Source organism: Gastrolobium bilobum, unplaced genomic scaffold (genome assembly GCF_033153095.1).
Source record: "Gastrolobium bilobum isolate Gb01-03AN ecotype WA unplaced genomic scaffold, APGP_CSIRO_Gbil_v1 utg15885, whole genome shotgun sequence".
Lineage (NCBI taxonomy): Eukaryota > Viridiplantae > Streptophyta > Magnoliopsida > Fabales > Fabaceae > Gastrolobium > Gastrolobium bilobum.
In genome coordinates, this window is record NW_026899231.1 from 49060 (window position 1) to 69369 (window position 20310).

The 20310-nt window shown below is 33.4% G+C and overlaps 1 protein-coding gene and 1 pseudogene across 2 annotated transcripts; both read left to right on the forward strand.

Moving 5' to 3' along the window:
- Window positions 1–13605: 13605 nt before the first annotated feature.
- Window positions 13606–17811, forward strand: LOC133288677 (pentatricopeptide repeat-containing protein At3g06920-like). Of its 2 annotated transcripts, XR_009748385.1 has the most exons (3): window positions 13606–13736; window positions 13860–16698; window positions 17687–17811. XR_009748385.1 is itself a non-coding variant. In XM_061486494.1 (2 exons), exons 1-2 carry the CDS (start codon window positions 13712–13714, stop codon window positions 16547–16549), a joined length of 2715 nt encoding a protein of 904 aa, XP_061342478.1. In that variant the 5' UTR covers window positions 13606–13711; the 3' UTR covers window positions 16550–16955. The 2 variants fall into 2 exon arrangements, 1 of the variants encoding a protein (XP_061342478.1); XM_061486494.1 differs by lacking the exon at window positions 17687–17811 and having other exon boundaries at window positions 13860–16955.
- On the forward strand, window positions 17110–18308 carry LOC133288678 (cytochrome P450 71D10-like; annotated as a pseudogene).
- The last annotated feature ends 2002 nt before the right edge of the window (window positions 18309–20310 follow it).

The following is a 20310-nucleotide window of genomic DNA, read 5'->3' on the forward strand; positions in this document are numbered from 1 at the left end:
CTATTTGGCTAAACTAGGCCTTCCTCGGGCTCGCAAGACATCATCTTCTTGTCCTAGGCCCCACTTCTATTCATTGAGAATGATATCTATTTTTCAGGATCGTTCCCAGGAAATGTTGATGATATTGCTCCAGGATGATGTTTCTAATTTGTTATTAGTTTTGTTTGGTTTTTGTTTTCTTTTTTTAAGGCTTAAGGCTCTCCTTATATACCCAAAAAAAGTTAGGTAAATGATCAACTTCGACAATGATATATAGCGCAATGACTTCGGGTGTAAATAAGTCAAATGAAGTCAGACTTTAACTTAAATGGGCTAAACTTAAGTTAATTATTTTAAGTTTGCCTTGACCTGTTAGCATACAAGTTAAATTATAAGTTTGGTCTGCCTTGTTTTTAAAAATACAATGATTGGCCTGGACAATCAAGCTTACCAAACATTTAAAAATAATATATTGTACTCTATGAATTATAGGTTATAACTGAACACAATTCAAAATATTAACAATTTAACTAGGTTGTTAAAATTAAAAACAATCAATCAAATCGAATTATATTAATTTTTAATTACAAAATTAAATTTTGATTTAATTTAAAATAAATTAAAATTTTATATACATACTCAAGCACACATTAATATATTTGCGTGTGTGTCTGTAGAAGTAAAGTGAGAAGTTTTAACCTGAACAGTTCGTGATACTTGGTTTGAATAGGATATGCTAATGAACTTCTTTGGCTTTGTGGCTCTTTCATGAACATTGGTACTGGTGGCTACCGGAGAAGGTGGTGATACACCTGCCAATATTTTGACACTCAAATCAGTGGTATGATGAAGGTGGAGTGATGACACTTGGATGTGTTTGAGTAATATATTTATAGGGGATAAGATATTTGACTTATCCCAAAGTGATATAGGACATGTTATTCATAGAAAGACAGTCGAGGTGATGAAACTTGTGTTAATATTTTGACTGTAGTAATGAACGTATACCATGATTTCTATCCAAGGGATGGGATGTGATGTGATGTTATTCGCTCATAAGTCATAACATAACTATTGGCTAAAAAATAAACTACTAAAATCATGACAAAATACAAAGTGAAGTTGAAATTGAAAAGGTTTTTAGAAGCATTAAATAGTTGTGTATGTGGTTGTTTGTTTGATGTAGTTTAATTATATTGTTATTTTGTTCAATGTAGTTCAACTTATTCTTCATTTTTTTCTCCCCTTTATATTTATAATAAGATTAAGAATTTCACAGTGATAATTGATATTGAAGTGCAGAAGAAAATAATTTTAAATTAAAAATTTCACAGATATAATGTTAAAAAAAATATAGTAAAAAAAAGCTAAGGATTAAGAATTTTACAACAATAAAAAGATCGAAAAAAATATATTTTGAAATTAGATATTTTGCAAGAATTAAAATATATAACAAAAAAAAATTGAGATCAAGGATCTCAAAATAAAAAATGTGGTATAAAAGAAAATGGTTTTGAAATTAAGAATTTCACAATAAAAGAAAATAATTTCAAACAATCTAGGTGTAAAAGAATCTGATTTTGATATTAAAGATTTCACAACAACAAATTGACCACGAGGTATAGAAAAGAAATGATAATTGAGGATGTCACAACAATTACAAAATACGTAAGTACAGAAACATATTTGTGATTAGGGATTTAAGTGGTTTTGAGATTAGAAATTTTGCAACTATTTGGTGTGATCTCTTTTGCTTTATTTGATACGGTGGAAAGTTGTTGAGTGTTTATCGTTTATGTGCTTTGATGGGTAAGAGCTCGTATGTAGAACTCCCATGCTCTTGATATCAATTGAAGTATAAATAAGTTCCAACTAATTGAATCTGTAAAATTTTCAAATTGATTTTTTATTTCCATAAAAAATAAAATTGAAAACCCTAATCTTCACATTATCCCTTTCTTGAAAAAGATCTTGCAGGAAAAATTAATGAAATTGATATAATCCAATATTTGATATAAAATCATGGGTTGAACCAAAATAGGTACTTCTATTGGTAATTATATTCTATTGAACATGGATCTAATTTTTTATTATTTTTTGATTCTTTAATTTTTTTTTTTAACACAATCAACAAAGAATTGAAGTACAACATACAAATGGGAGGAAGATATGTACATGAAAGCATACCTGAAAGAGTTGAGTTTGTTCCAAGAGGATATGACATAGTGCGCTTAAAGTGGTTTGTTGGAGAAAACCTACAATACTCCCGATGTAGGTGTGTCTGTGCATCTTTACCAGACAGAGGAATTTTGAGATATGGAGGAAATTATACAAAAAAAAAGTGTTGATAAAGTCGAAATTTTTTTTTCTTTTTAAGTGAAAGGGAAATTTTCCGAACTCGATACTCCCGATGCTACAAGAAACTTCTCGAAGCGTGCTATCAATATGTTAATTTTATAAGATAGATTGTTTTTGGCGCTTGATTGCTAAACTATGTTATTAGAATATTAGTCCACAACAACAATAAAAATTTATAAAAAAAATAATTCTGAATTCACAATAATAATGAAATACACAAAAATATATAAGAAAAAAATATAAATACATAATATTCTAGAATAAAAAATTTATATAGAAAAATTATAATATGATAGGACCTAATTTTTTTCCTAGCTAGGTCGTACACTTTTTTCTTCCCCTTGTTACTTAAAAGATTTAAAAGAGGAGACTACCCAATTAAAAGGTCAAGCATATAAGAGGCATCATTAGAACTTAGAAGTAAGATATTGCTATCGGACATTAGAAGTAAGAGGCATATAAGAGTATAGCAAAATATTGCCTATCAAGAAAATTGCTATCGGACATTACTTGTAAAAGTGAAAATATTTGAATCAACTTTATGGTGTCGCTAACTCAATGGGTGGGTCATACACTACAAAAAAGGCGGAGTGTAGGGACATTAGTTTAACCACATTTATATTTAATGTCGTAAAATCATTTTTTACTATGCAGTTAATGTGGCAAAATAACTCATGAATCATGATCCATCTGTTAATCAATTACACAATAAATATTTTCTTATTCTCACTTATTTTACTTCTCATTTCTTCTCTTTTTTTCTTTTTTTATATTGTTTCGCTTCTCTCCTAAGCCTTTTTCGTTCCTTTCTCCAAAATACGCCTCATTTTCCTTCTGTACCCGTGGAGGTATATGAGTCAATGTGTCTTTGCTCGACTCTGCAAAGAATCGCAATGAAAGATTCTAGGATTTTTCATCTGAAAAGTCAAACAAGGCACAACATAATTAGTAAAACCTAATTTTTATTTGTTTCTTTTTTTCCTTTTCTTTTTTCAGATTCAATTTCTCTTATTGATTTTCTTTTCTATGGCCAAATCACAAACCAGAGCTTGAATGCAGCATTTACTTTCGTTTTTGAAGATTCTATGGATTTATCATCGATCTCTGGGATTTCATATTCAAATCGCGAGGAAGATGTTACAGTACGTTTGAATCCGAGCTTTTATTTCTTACGATGTTTCTTTGTTAAATCTCTAATTCTACCACTTCAGCGTATGAATTGTGCTGCTGATAATATTGACACCATAAACATGTAGATTTACTGGGCATAGCAGAGAGTCTTTTGGATTTCTATTCATTATTGAATATGAATCTTGATTTAGTGGTCGTTTTTTTAATTAAATTTCCTATGATTAGTCGGTGTTTGAGTTAAGGGGATTTGTGCTCTTAATTTCCACATTACGTTCTGGAATATGCTCTGATTTGTTTTTATTTTGATGCTGTAACCATGAACGAGAAGGCCAACGTTACGAAGGAGCTTAACGTCAAGCACAAGAAGGTTTCTCCTCTTTTATTTTTGTTGATTTGCACATTCATGTACTCGCAAATTACCTCAGATCAATAATCGTTAATTGTCGAATTTGAATCCATCATCGTCCGCTATTTATACATCAATGTTAGGATTAACCAATCAGTATATTGTGTGTTTTGGTAGTTTGGATCCTTTTTCTGATGCACACACTTGGTTTCGCATATTTTTCTTTGGAGATGTGTAGGTGCTATTTGCATGCCATGTGAAAGATTGTGGAGCTATTGGAAGCTTTGCTAATTGGATTTTTGGAAATCTCTGTCGTTATTTTCCAGAATAGTCCAAACTTTTTTTATTTTTATTTTTTTTGTATTTTTAGTTGTTTGTTTCGGTAATTGTGAATTTCTAATCTTAAGGAGGATATAATCCATGATGAAGAGAAAGGAAAAGACATTGTGGGGATCTTATTCGGTTTTTATAAAATTATGGTTTAGTATTCATTTATATTTTGAGCAAAATAAATAAATAAGTAATTGAAGACTTAATTTGTATTTCAAATATGAAGAAGGACCAAGTTCAATTGATTAGGGGAGGAGTTTTCCTTGTAGTCACAAGTGTCTGAATTCTTTATGTATGTTTGTGATTATGCTGATTTATATATAGTCAGCGTGTTTGTCTATTTTAGCCAACACAGTGTTAATATTGAAACTAATATGCATAAACGTCCTTATTTTTCATTATAGCAGTCAATGTTTGTATATTTTTTTTAATCAATTTTTCTATTCTTTTCAGAACAAGGATGTAACTGATGCAATTCAAAAGGTTGCTGCTGCCTACGATTGTAAAATTGTTGAGGGTGTTCTTAGCCAACAAATGGACCAGTTTGTGATTGATGGGAATAAGGTTGTGCTTAGTTTGTCTAATCCAGATACAAGGGTTGATGATGCAGAGTTTTAGGAGAATGAAGTTTTTATGCTTTTATTGAGAATGTGGCTCTTACTAACATACATGCTTAGCTCACAATAGCAAAAGTTAATTATGCTTATTTAGTGATTAATTTAATATGATCTTGAAAAATGAGATACAAGTCAAATAATTTTATATAATCAAATGGGAAATCTTTAATATGCAGCATCCAGAAAGATATGAAGCAGCAGGGTGGCTGAGAAAAATGGTTGGAGTTGTTGCAGCTAAAGATTTACCAGCAGAGCCCTCGGAGGAAGAGTTTAGGTTTGGTTTAAGAAGTGGGATTATCCTCTGCAATGTTATAATAAGGTTCAACCTGGAGCTGTACCCAAGTGGAGAGTCCTGTTGATTCTGCACTGATCCCCGATGGGGCACCTTTATCGGCATATCAGTATTTTGAAAATGTGAGGAATTTCCTGGTGGCTGTTCAAGAAATTGAACTTCCTACCTTTGAGGCATCTGATCTGGAACAATAATTTGAGGTCTATTATTGGTTATGCCATCAAGGCCAACAATAATTTAAAGATTTTGGAGCATTTGAGGCAGTTGGGTTGTGGTGCTGTGCTTGTAAGGGGGAATGAGCTTAGACTGGCTCTTCGTGCTGGGTTTGATCCCACAAGGTTGAATTACACTATGTGTCTATCTATTTGTTTTTTTAGGATCCTTTATGCACCTATATATATATATACACACACACACACATCATTTGGAACTTACTTAGCTTTGTTTCAAAATTATATTTTTTGGCATTTCTCTCAACTGGTTCTTAGTAACATTTATCTTTTTTTAAAAAAAATAGGTGTATCTTTAATGGAAATGGGAAAATTTTGGAGGATTTGGTCTTGGCTGCCAAAGAAGGTTCCATTATTATCTTATGATCTCTCTTCCACTAACATTGTAAAATCCTCCATTTCATTATAGTAGAGAAAAAGATATAGAAGTTTAACTGCATGATTAGGCTTTAAGTGATGAAATGAGTAAACTTATAAAAAGTTCTGCAAAATTAATATATTTGGTGCTTTTCAAGCAAGCACTTGAGTTTATCTTCAAAATCTAATAACAGATTTTTTAACCATTCTTTTAGATCGCTATAAATATGGCATTTTGTCTTAGGCTTTTAAAAAAGGTCTATTTTTTCTGTTCAAATTTCTGCTTACTAGCTTTATTTAGTCATGTATTTTTTTGTACATGGAATGCAGATTCCAAATTGGCTTGGAGAAGAGTCCACTGGGTTTACAAAAGACAACCTGTTCACATTACTCGATGCTTATATGGCATCTCAGTATAGAAATGTATGTCTAAAATGCTTATAGAAAAATTTAAAAACTTAACCAATGCCCTGATATACGCATGTTAATAATGAAATGTTGCATGGTTCATTTTATCAGGATAGATTATTATCAGGATAGATTATGTAAGGATATAAGGGCAAACATGTTCAAGAATATTGCACACCAGCTAGATCCATCTACTAACCACTTTGTGAATGATTTGGAGTTGCAAACTCATCATTTCTTTTTTGACTTTGGAATCTTTCAGAGATGGAATGATGACCGTTCAGTTATTATTGAAGTATTTGGTTAGCAAACTCAGATTGGAGAGGGAGTCAAGGGTACCTTCAATAATCTTTTTAGCTTTTTAAATAAATATAATGTATGTGCTTATGGCAAGAAGGGACTTCACCTTTACCAGTGTAATTATTCCTATTTCTTATCATCTAATTAAAGATAGAAAGAAATGAACTACATTCCTATTTCTTATCATCTAACTAAAGATAGAAAGAAATGAACTACATATATAGGGGTTGATTTTCATTCTGTTTTGTATTCCTTCCCTTTTTTTTCTCTCTTACACGATTCTGTTATAGTAGTGATGGTCTATTGGTTCATTGTGTAAAGAGTTATTTAATTTTTATAAATTAAAATTTAATAAACAAGAGATAGCTCCTTAGATATCAAGGAAATCTTCAGAGTTACAGAGTATGATTTATATGTTTGATTCTTATAGTTGCTTTGGCTCTTACTAGTAAAAATAATTGAAATGAAAAGTGAGAAGAACCAATACTTAGCATTTTACTTCTAACTAATATTTCTTTTCAATGAAGTTTCTTAAAAAACTTCGTAGAGTTCTCACATATAGATCTCATTAATTAATTTGGGTAGAATTTCTTTTCGGTAAAAGGTTAATTGACCAAAAAAAAAAGAATTCGGGCAGCGGGATAATATAAAAGAAATAAAAATGTATTATTTTTTTTTATTTTTTCCATAAACATTAGCCACATTTGAAATGTGGCTAACGTAACAAAAAACGTGGCCAAAATAATGTTACCACACTCAAGACAGCAGTAGCAAAGCGAGAAGGAAAATGTGGCTAAATAAATGCCACGCCATGATTAGCCACGTTTGGCAATACTGTGGTAGTTTGTTTTAGCCACATTTTTTGTTAACTTTTGCCACGTTTCTAAATGTGGCTAAACAGCTTGTTTTTTGTAGTGATAGTGGTTAAAAGTGGTTATTTGAATTCCTAAAATTGAAAGTTTGATCATTGGAAAAATATTTTTGAGGAGAACTTTGACATTCATCAATAAATATATATATATATATATATATATTAAAAAAACAAACTTTATGTATACAAAAAAAAAAAAAAAAAACTTTATGATATATGTCTGGTTTATGCTAACTTTTAAGCTTAAGTTTTTGGATAATTTTTAGTAACATGTTATTTACAAACTTTTTAGTTTACAAACTACACTATCTTCTATCGGGAGAACACTAATTTCACTATGCTCTCTTGGGAGAAGATAGTGTAATTTGTAAAAATTTATCAAAAAAATTTATAAACAAATCCCTCCCCTAGTTTTTATATCTCGGGATAACATATAAAACATCCAAAATTAAAAGGGTGATGTGAACAATATTTATAAAGAGATAAAAAGAAATACAAATATATTTTTTTATGTTAAACACTTTAAAAATAAATCTAAATATGGAAATAAATTTGGATTTTATAAATAAATATTTATATAATTGCTTTCAATTTGTTCTTATACTTTTTTGCGTTAGCTATAACATTATCCTGAAAAGAACCAACACAATTAACAATGGAAAGGAGAATGAGAATTCTAAATTATTAATAAGAGAAGTTGCACCGTTATCGTAATGCTTTGATAACGGTTTTGAATTTGTAGGGATCATAATGCTTCTTTACTCTTGTAAGCTGTATATCTGGGCATAGGCATTAGGGAACATTTTTTTAGCACAATGACTACAACTATTCTGTCTAACCTTTCATTTGCCTGGTAATATAAATGAGCAACCAGGATCAACAAGCTGTTGAGGGTTGACATTGAGGTCGGTCATGGTATCAGAGCTTTAATGATCACGAGGTCACGAATTCGATCCTCATCATCTCTATTTTCAAGTGGAATTAAGAAAAGCACAAGATAAACAAACAAAAAAATGATTTTGTATAGCACAAGGCAGATCAATAATAGGCTTGTGTCATATCTGTTAGAGTCTCTTTGTTTTTTGTCCGTTAGAAAATTCAATGGTCTTTTAAGTTTGATGTAACGGCCATGTGCTGCACTAAAGTTGTTTGATGAGTCTTAACGGTGTCATAATGGGTCAGTTTTGGGTAGTATAATGAGTCATTAAGTTAGAGTTTATTTGGGTGTAATGTTATGTTTTTCAGTTTTAGTTTCTGATTTATATTAAGTTTGAGTCAGTTTATGAAATTTGTATTCCCTCTTCAAACATTGTGAGTTATATTTCTGCATCTTAATTTTTCTCTATCAGTGGTATCAAGAGCCAGGTTGAGAGTTAAACACGTGAGGGAATTGAGTTGTGAAAAAAAAAAGTGAAGAGTCATGGCCATAGATTCTAATTTTGTGCAAGCAGCCATTCCACGTTTCGATGGTCATTATGATCATTGGAGCATGTTGATGGAGAATTTCCTTCTATCCAAGGAATATTGGGATGTAGTTACCAATGGTGTTGTTGAACCAGCACTAGCAGAAGGAGCTCAGTTGACAGCAGCACAACGAGCAGCTCATGAAGCAGTAAAGTTGAAGGATTTGAAGGCGAAGAATTATCTCTTCCAGGCCATTGACCGTTCTATCTTGGAAACCATTCTTTCAAAGAAACTTCCAAGAATATTTGGGACTCCATGAAAAAGAAGTATCAAGGCTCTGCAAGAGCAAAGAGGCAGCAGCTTCAAGCTTTACGCTCGGAATTCGAAACACTTCGAATGAAGTCGGGAGAATCAATTGCAGATTATTTCTCTCGCGTGATGACCATTGTCAATAAAATGCGAATTCATGGAGGCAGGACAGAATAAATAACTGTCATAGAAAAAATTCTTCGATCATTAACAGCAAAATTTAACTTTGTTGTTTGTGCTATAGAAGAATCTAAAGATATAGATGATTTGTCACTTGATGAATTGCAGAGCTCATTGGTGGTGCATGAACAGAAGTTCAAACAGGAAGACACAGATGAGCAAGCATTAAAGGCTTCTACCGATACTCGTTCCAACAATTTTCAAGGAAGGGGTAGAGGCAGAGGTAGAGACAGAGGCAGAGGAAGGTCCACTAATTTCAGAGCCAATAATGATCAATTTCAAGGCAGAGGCAGAGGAGGAGCCCCTGATAAATCCAAGGTAGAATGTTTCAGGTGTCATAAATTTGGTCATTATCAATCTGAATGTTATACTAAGCTGCCAAATAGCAAAGAAAAAGGAGAAAGTTCAAACTTTGCAGAAAAGAAGGAAGGTGAAACCTTATTGATGGTTGCTAAAGATGAAAAGCAAATTGAGCCAGATGTTTGGTATGTGGATACTGGCTGTAGCAACCACATGAGTGGTAGTAAGTCTTCTTTCTCTCATCTGAATGAAAATATGCAATCTACTGTGAGTTTTGGTGATCATTCTACTGTGAAAGTAATGGGAAAAGGTGACATTAAAATAAAAACCAAGAATGGTTTTGTGGAAACAATATCTAATGTATTGTATGTTCCTGATTTGAAAAGTAATTTATTGAGTGCTGGCCAATTACAAGAAAAGGGTTATGTGATCACTATTAAAAATGGTGTTTGTGAAATATATGATTCTGTTAGAGGTGCTATTGTTGTTATTCAGATGAGTTCAAACAGATTGTTTCCATTAAAGATTGAAGGAATCCAATCTAGTTTAATGGCTGAAATGAAAGATCCTTCATGGTTGTGGCATTTTCGCTATGGCCATTTGGGCTTTGGTGGGTTGAAGACGCTCCAACAGAAAAATATGGTGACAGGCCTCCCTCAAATCACAATTCCTCATTCCTTAGTATGTGAAGAATGTGTTGTTAGCAAACAACATCATTCTGAATTTGCAAAAGGGAACTCATGGAGAGCAAAGGGAATTTTGCAATTGGTGCATTCAGACATTTGTGGTCCAATAAATCCAATTTCTAATGGAGGTAAAAAATATTTAATTACCTTCATTGATGATTTTTCTAGAAAAACGTGGGTTTATTTTTTACAGGAAAAGTCAGAAGCTTTCTCTACATTTAAAAATTTCAAAGCTCGTGTGGAGAATGAGACAGGAAAGATGATTCAGACACTTCGCACATGATACAATCAGGTTGGTGGTTGCATTGGCTGCACAAAATTCTTGGCCTATTTACCAGCTAGATGTCAAATCGGCATTCTTGCATGGGTACTTAGAGGAACAAATATTTATTGAACAACCCCCTGGTTATGAGAAAGTTGGAAATGAGCATAAAGTTTACAAATTGAAAAAGGCACTTTATGGACTAAAACAAGCCCCTCGAGCTTGGTATAGTCGCATTGAGTCTTATTTTCTTAAGGCTGATTTTATAAAGTGTCCTTATGAACATACACTCTTTGTTAAGATTGGTGATGAAGGAAAAATGCTTATTGTTTGCTTATATGTAGATGATCTTATATTCACTGGAAATTGTGATGTTATGTTTGAAGAATTTAAAAAGTCTATGATGAATGAGTTTGAAATGACTGATCTTGGTATGATGCATTACTTTCTTGGCATAAGTGTAGCACAATCAAGTGATGAAATTTTTATTTCTCAAAATAAATATGTGGAAGATATTCTAGACAGGTTTCAGATGAAGGATTGTAATCCTGTGCACACTCCAGTTGAATGTGGCTTGAAGTTACATAAAGATCATGGAGGAAAGAAGGTTGACAGCACCTTCTACAAACAAATTGTGGGAAGTTTGATGTATCTCACTGCAACAAGACCAGACATAATGTATTCTGTGAGTTTAATTAGCAGGTATATGGAAAATCCTACAGAAATACATTTGTTGGCTGCCAAGAGAATCCTTCGCTACTTGCAAGGAACAAGAACTTTCGGGATATTTTACAAGAAGGGTGTAAAATCTGATTTAGTGGGATTTACTGACAGTGATTATGCAGGAGATCAAGATGACAGGAAGAGCACATCAGGTTATGTTTTTATGACTGGTACAGGTGCTATTTCTTGGGCATCGAAGAAGAAACCAATTGTCACTTTGTCAAGCACAGAAGCTGAATTTGTTGCTGCTACAGCTTGTGCATGCCAAGCCATTTGGCTAAGGAGAATTCTTGAAGAACTTCACTTCAAGCAAGAAGGAGCAACTTTAATTTATTGTGACAATAATTCTGCAATTAAATTGTCAAAGAATCCAATTTTACATGGGAGAAGCAAGCATATAGATGTGAAGTATCATTTCTTAAGGGATCTTACAAAGGTTGGTATAATTGATCTTATTTTTTGTAGAAGTGAGGATCAAGTTGCTGATTTGTTTACGAAGCCTCTCAAATATGTTGCGTTTCAAAAGCTCAGGGGATTACTTGGCATATGTTCCATGGAGAAAGTCAAAGGATTTGGAGTAAACTGAATTTTTCAAGAACATCAGTTTAAGTGAGGGAATGTTAGAGTCTCTTTGTTTTTTGTCCGTTAGAAAATTCAATGGTCTTTTAAGTTTGATGTAACGGCCATGTGCTGCACTAAAGTTGTTTGATGAGTCTTAACGGTGTCATAATGGGTCAGTTTTGGGTAGTATAATGAGTCATTAAGTTAGAGTTTATTTGGGTGTAATGTTATGTTTTTCAGTTTTAGTTTCTGATTTATATTAAGTTTGAGTCAGTTTATGAAATTTGTATTCCCTCTTTAAACATTGTGAGTTATATTTCTGCATCTTAATTTTTCTCTATCAATATCTACGTTTCAAGCCCAAAGGACTCTTACGTGGAGTAGAGAGATATAAAATAATTAATTTAACCTCATCCAAAATCTTAAGATTTTGAGTTGATCGAACTTACGTTTATCACTTGTACCTGAGAATGTATTGAATCACAATGAAGAATCTAAATGTCCCATTTAATTCATCCTCTAACTTCATTCTTCTAATTGTACAATATAAAGATTTAATTTTTAGTTACATCTCTATTTCATATAGTCTATCAAAAAGATTCGGGTGAATATCTTTTGAGTTAATTTTCAAGGGATATGTTATTTTATATACTTTTTTTCTCTTTTACATTTGTTTATCACACTCCAACATTATTACATCATAATCTTAATAAGAGAGAGAAATAATAAAAGTAATTGAGATTCCGATATAATGTTGTTAGAGAATGGTAATGGTAGGCAAGAATAGACAGAAAATGAGATAGGTAGAATAACTTATCTCAATTTTTAATACAATTTTGTTAACAAAACTTATTCATAAAAATTTTGCCTTAATTTAAACCGATATTAAACTGACCCTAACAAAGTCAAAAAATTTACAATGAAAATTAAATCCGTAAATTATATAATATGGTGTTACCAGTTTAAAATTAAACTGTCCCTCAAAGTGTTAATTGATTAATGTAAATTTATTTGTAAAATTAACTACCACATTGCAAAAGTTGGAAGTGTTTGTTTATACCAAATGGTGGTAGCTCAGTTGGCGCATGGGAGCTGAGCAGGTGGGGGTGAGGGCATGTGTTCGAACCTTCCCAGTACCACCTTTGGGAGGAGTTTAAAGCCTTAATCCTGGACCCGCCCGAATCGGACTAGTCGCGAAGCGATGAACCGATGGAATATTTCCAAAAAAAAAGAAGAAGTGTTTGTTTATCAAAAAAGAAAAAAAGAAAAAAAAGAGAGAGTTGGAAGCGTTTGTATCAGTGGCATGAAAATCAGATCGATTAGGAAATTGGTGAATGGGTGATTATTGGTTTTTATATTAGAGGGCCATATTATAAACCCGGTGTCACTCAACTGCATTGTGTAAAAATTGATGATCCGATCGATTCAATCAGTAATCCAGCTCGGTTTATAAAAAAAAAATTGATTTATTCTCTTCAATTAATATCCTTTTTTTTCACTCTCACAAATAGATCATTTATTTTTTTTTGAAATATTTGAATGGTCTGTAGCTTATTAACTTACATATATTATGTACCTATAACAATAGTATTATCTTGGTTATGCAATATTCAGAAAATTTTGATTTAATTAGAGATGACATATACTGAATCCTGAAATATCGATATTACAAGTATTATATGTTTAATTGATCTTTTATTGGATAATGATATATAATTTATTATTTTTTATATTAAAATATTTAAAATTGATATTATTTTTTTACATGTATTTAAATATATTTATTATTTTTAATATAAATTATAGATTTACATATATTTACCGAATTAGATAATTGAATTAATGTCCCCTTAATTAAACGAGTGATCTAATAACTAGTAACTCGATCGGGTCGGTCAGTATAAGGGGTCGGGTTTAATTAGAAGAGCACCTCGTTTCGATGTTTAGAGAGAACTAACTAACCTCTTGCTTTTGGTTAACTCTGTTTCTCTTCACGTTCCTGTTTATCTGTCTCCATTTATTCCGACAAACCAACCGCTACAGTCACACAGTGTGCTTGTTGTGCACATGAAGATTCTCTTAAGGGGCCAAGGTCTTTTTTTTTCTTTTTCTTTTTTCAATTTTGATAAATACATTATCGTCGTCCTTATTATCATATACTCGTTTCAGGGTTGCAATTTGAAATCTTATTATTCTTATTTAATTTTGGTTGCAGTTCTGAAGTTTCGCTTTGCTCTTAAATGTCTGAAAATAGACCCATTATTCAAGAAGTTATCATCGTCCTCTTCAAATGGGACTCCTTTTTGTTCTTCTGGAACGTATGGGAAAGTTAGTTCCTTTGTTGATGATACCCACCAAGACAATGCAACAAAAGTGGAGGGTATGAGAAAGTCAGTTCATGATGTATGTCGGATGTTGGACACTGGTCCTTGGGGACCTGCCCTTGAGGATGCTCTCAACTCGTTTGATGAAATGCCTCAACCAGAATTTGTTGCTGGGGTAATAAGGAGGTTGAAGGATGTGAAGTTGGCATTGCAGTATTTTAGGTGGGTGGAGGGGAAAACTGAACAAGCTCATTGCCCAGAAGCCTATAATGCACTTCTCATGGTTATGGCTAGGACCAGAAACTTGGACTGCTTTGAACAGATTCTTGAGGAAATGAGTATGGCTGGATTTGGACCATCTAATAATACTTGTATTGAACTGGTTGCTAGTTTTGTTAAGTCGCGGAAGCTAAGAGAAGCTTTTGGTGTTATTGAAACAATGAGGAAGTTCAAGTTTCGTCCTGCTTTTTCGGCTTATACGACACTGATTGGTGCCCTCTCTGCAGCTCATGAAGCTGATCTCATGCTCACTCTCTTTCATCAAATGCAGGAAATAGGTTATGAAGTAAGCATACATTTGTTTACTACACTTGTTCGAGTGTTTGCCAGGGAGGGCCGCATTGATGCTGCTCTGTCCTTGCTGGATGAGATGAAAAGTAACTCGTTTGATGCTGACCTTTTGCTCTATAATGTATGCATAGATTGTTTTGGCAAAGTTGGCAAGGTGGATATGGCCTGGAAATTCTTTCATGAAATGAAAGCACAACGGTTGGTGCCTGACAACGTGACATATACTAGCATGATTGGGGTTCTTTGCAAGGCTGAGAGGTTGGATGAAGCTGTTGAGTTGTTTGAAGAACTGGATCTCGACAGAAGTGCCCCTTGTGTTTATGCTTATAACACCATGATTATGGGTTATGGTTCAGTTGGGAAATTTGATGAAGCATACAGTTTACTTGAGAGGCAAAAGAGAAAGGGATGTATACCTAGTGTAATTGCATATAATTGCCTTCTGACCTGCCTAGGAAGAAAGGGTAAAGTAGAGGACGCATTGAGAATCTATGAGGAAATGAAAAAAGATGCAGCACCCAATCTTGCAACCTACAATATTTTAATTGACATGCTTTGCAAGGCAGGAGAACTCGAAGCTGCTCTAAAAGTTCAGGATGCCATGAAAGAGGCTGGCTTATTCCCTAATATCATAACTGTAAATATAATGATTGATCGGCTATGTAAAGCTCAAAGGCTTGATGAAGCTTGCTCCATATTTTTAGGATTGGATCATAAAGTTTGCACCCCTGACACATTTACATTTTGTTCACTTATCGATGGCTTGGGCAGACATGGCAGGGTGAATGATGCCTATAAGCTTTATGAAAAGATGTTAGATTCTGATAAGACTCCGAATGAAGTGGTATATACGTCCCTTATTAGGAACTTCTTCAAGTGTGGTAGGAAGGAGGATGGTCACAAAATTTACAAAGAGATGTTGCATAGGGGCTGTTCTCCTGATCTGATGCTCCTTAATACTTACATGGATTGTGTTTTCAAAGCTGGTGAAATTGAGGAGGGTAGGGCTTTATTTGAAGAAATTAAGGCTCACGGGTTAGTTCCTGATGTTCGGAGCTACTCAATTTTAATTCACGGTCTTGTGAAAGCAGGTTTTTCAAAAGAAACATATAAATTGTTTTATGAGATGAAAGAAAAAGGATTGCATTTGGACACCCGTGCTTACAACACTGTTATTGATGGATTCTGCAAGTCTGGTAAGGTCAATAAAGCTTACCAACTGCTGGAGGAAATGAAGACAAAGGGTCTCCAACCTACTGTTGTAACTTATGGTTCTGTCATTGATGGACTTGCTAAAATTGACAGGCTCGATGAAGCATATATGTTATTTGAAGAAGCAAAATCAAAAGGTGTTGATTTAAATGTAGTTATCTATAGTAGTCTTATTGATGGGTTTGGGAAGGTGGGAAGGATTGATGAAGCATATTTAATTTTGGAGGAGTTGATGCAGAAAGGTCTGACCGCAAACGCATACACATGGAATTGTTTGCTTGATGCATTGGTGAAAGCTGAGGAGATAGATGAAGCTCTGGTCTGCTTTCAGAACATGAAAAGCTTGAAATGTTCTCCAAATGAAATAACTTACAGCATTATGATAAATGGTCTTTGTATGGTTAGAAAATTTAATAAGGCCTACGTGTTCTGGCAAGAAATGCAGAAACAAGGGTTAAAACCCAATACTATCACATACACCACCATGATTTCAGGACTTGCAAAGGCTGGAAATGTTCAAGAAGCGAAAGGCCTCTTTGAGAGATTTAAGGCAAGTGGGGGCATACCTGATTCAGCTTGTTATAATGCTATGATAGAAGGACTAAGCGGTGCCAATAAAGCAATGGATGCATATACACTTTTTGAGGAAACTCGACTGAGAGGTTGTCGTATACATAGCAAAACATGTGTTGTTCTTTTAGATGCATTGCATAAGGCTGACTGCCTTGAGCAGGCAGCTATTGTTGGTGCTGTCTTAAGGGAGATGGCAAAGTCTCAACATGCTACAAGATTCTCTTGAGAACAGGTTGCATATATTGTACTCGTACTGGAATAGAAGCTGTTGGTGAAGAAAATGGGGAAGATCTAGTTGATGTTCTTTTAAGGCTTCAGAAGAATAGTGACCTCGAACATCCTCTATCTGACAGTATTGTCAAAACAACCATTTTGGTTAGTATATTTCTGTTAAAAATCCATGCAAAATTGCCATAGCTTTTCAGTATTTTTTCTGGGTTAACAATTGTTTGATGCGGACAAAGTAGGATATACTAGTCTTGAACATCTTTTATAGTATTGTCAGAGCAATCATTTTTTTCTCTCAGTATTTCACCTATAGAAAACCTTGCGAAATTTCAAAATCTTGAGTCATATAGTAGAGTCCTCCTAAGATCAGTCATTTACAACTGGCCTAGGTCCACTTCTTATTATCGCACTTAAACTGATTGTTGACTTAATTTTCATAGTGGGCTATCAAATTTGAACATGGTAGGCTACTTGTTTTTCATATGGAAAAACATGCTACAATGTTGGCTATTAGCTTTCACACTAAATGGAAATTTGCGTATATAAAGGGTGCTTGAACAAGTTCTAAACACACCAGAAGAAAAGCATAGCAAATGCTTTAGAGAAAGTTTAGAGAGAGAGCTAAAGTTAAGAGCATTTCTGGTGTGAGGGAGTTAGAGAAAATAATAGTAAAATTATTTTCTCATATAGATAAATTTTGCAATATTCTAGATATTTTTAGTGGATTTCTGAGAGTTCTTCCGGTGATTCTTTTCAGTTGAGTTTTCTACGTAAAATCTTGTTTGTTACTAAATAAGTGTTTTTTGTACATGTTGATTTTTTGGCTGGTGGAATTATATAGATAACGTTAATTTATATTGGTGTCTAGGAAAGTGGTTCGAAATGCATACACCTTTAAGTTTAGTGGTTATTTAATTAGTCACCTTTGTAGTCACACGGAAAAACTCCACTTGACTTACACTAACCTGACCAATAAATTTTTAACATAAACAATAAATGAATTTGATGGATTCAAATTGAGAGGTAACTTTATTGGAAAACTCATATTAATGTTAAGCTAAACTGATAAATTTGATTCTGTGATGAATTCTTGGTGATTATTTTACATAATGTAATGCTCCAAGATCTCTTTTAGGACATTTTCAGTGCTGGAAGTGACACTTCATCAACAACTATCGATTGGGCAATGTCAGATCTTGTGAAAAACCCAAGGGTGATGTAGAAAGCACAAATTGAAGTAAGAATGGTATTTGATGGGAAAGGATATGTGGATGAAGCAAGTATTCATGAACTGAAATACTTGAGATCAGTTATCAAAGAAACCTTGTGTCTACATCCACCTATTGCATTGTTACTTCCAAGGGAATGCAGTGAAAAATGTGAGATTTATAGGTATGAGATACCAGCCAAGAGCAAGGTCCATTGTTAATGCATGGGCAATTGGGAGGGATCCCAACTATTGGATTGAAGCTGAGAAATTTTATCCAGAAAGGTTCCTTGATAGCTCAATTGATTACAAAGGTGCAGAATTTCAGTTTATCTCATTTGGTGCTGGAAGAAGGATATGCCCGGGCATCACATTTGGCATTGTTAATGTTGAACTTTCACTTGCAAATTTGCTTTTCCATTTTGATTGGAAGGTGGCTAAAGGAGACAAGCCTGAAAAGCTTGATATGACTGAATCCTTTGGCTTGTCTGTAAAAAGAAAACAGGATTTGCAGTTGATTCCTATCACTTATCACTCAGCTACAAGTTAAGGGCTTAAGGCCATATTGTAGAAACTTTTGTGTGTACTCCCTCTCAGACATTGGCCATAATAATACCCAATCAAGCTCTTAATTTATCAATAATTGATTTGTCATTCTTTCTCTTCTTCCTTTTTTTTTATTTTCAGAAATTTGGCATGTCTTATAAAGCAAGTCCTTTAGAATTAATTTCGATAACTTTTGAAATCTGAACATGAGTTAATGAGTTGTCTGTTAATCTGTCTCGGTACAAATAGTATCATGCTGACTAAAAGAAGTTGAAATGGCTGAAAAAAAATTTAGTGGCTATGAAGAATAAACTTAAAGAAGCAAAAGATGGCTAAAGTAAATGCCAAGAGGCTGACACCTACGACTGAAACCAGACATTAGACCCACCAAATACATTTTTTAGCAGGGGGTAAGTTTTGGGGATTAATTTCATATTCGATTCAAAAAAGTTAAAATTTATCGAGATATTTAAGAAGCCGAATCAACTCAAAGACATAATTAAAATCGGTATAAAAATAAATAAATAAATGGGGCATTGGAAATTCTTATACTTAAGAAAATGACTTTTATGTTCTCCTAGCAAAATCTACCATGATGAAGATGCAAAGTCTCATATTTTCATTAATTAAAAATGGGAAATGTGATTACCAAAAAAAAAGAAGGGAAATGTAAATATAATATTATAAGAAAATTATTGTGGTTACATGTAGACACAATAAAATCATGGGTACCACAAGTTTTTTCTTTTCTTTTTTTATCTCATTTTCTCTCTCTCGTTGGCTTAGTCTGGAGGAAATTTATTGTTGCTTACAGCAACGTAATACAAACATAACCCACTAAAAATACAAAATTAAAATTTATTCTAAGCAGAGTATTATTTTATTTTATTTTAAGAAGAGAGATGTTCTCATGTGAATATTTTACCTCACATGATTTAAAATTTTAGAATGATAATTAATTTAGAACACAATATATTGTTACCAATGTGATTTTAGAATTAACCAAACTCCTTTCGTACAGGTGGTAAGGAGCGTCTCTTAACCAGAAGTCTCGAGTTCGAATCCTGAGAATGAAAAAAAAAAAGATTTGGGAGAGCCGCCCCCAGATTTGGAAGAGCCACCCCCGAAAGAGTCCAACAATACTCGATTAGGGATTAGTCTTCGATTATAGTCAGAGAATACCCTTTATATTACTGAAAAAATGTGCTTTTAGAATTATAAAAAAAGAAAAGAGAACCGTGAAGCAAAGGTGGAACTGTGGGTTACTTTTTCTCTCTTTCCTTTCTTTTTCACTTTTTATGTGTTGCACTGTCTCGTACAATATGATAAAAATATTCTCCATACAAATAAAAAGTAAGTGAATTAATAAAAAATATGTAGTTAAAAAAAATAAAAAATTATTCAAGTTACAACCCATTAGGGTTAACCTGGTGAGGAGTGTGGGTAAATAAGGTGTGTGTTCAATGTGTGAAGAAATACAGAGTCAGTGTTCTTTCTTCATTTTTATCCAAAAAAAAAAAAAAAAAAAGTAAAGTTTTCTTTCTTCATTTCTTCTGTTTTAGGCGCCATTTTCATCTTCCTCACTCTCTCTCTCTCTTTTGCTTCATTTCACATCAACCCGTTACTCTCTCTCTCTTCTGCTTAAGAACAAGCCTCTTATTCTCATTCTCTTCTGATCAAAAGTCGGTGACTTTTGCCAAACCCATTGTTTCCTCCACTCTTTTCTTCCAAAGTTTGTACCTTTCTAGGTTTTTCATGAACTCTCTACCCAAAACAGAACCTGCGTCCCCATCTGTGGCGTCGAGCAGCCATGGAGACTTTGAGGGGAAGAGCATTCCGGAACTCATCTCAGTATTGCGTTCTGCTTATCGCGTGGATGATTTTGACAGAGTTGAAAAGGTTTTGGTGGCTGGGGATGAGAGACTCAGAGCTGAGATTGGGTCACTCCTACAGAAGATTGAGATGGAGAGGCTAGAGAGGATTCAAGCTCAAGAAGAACTTATGAA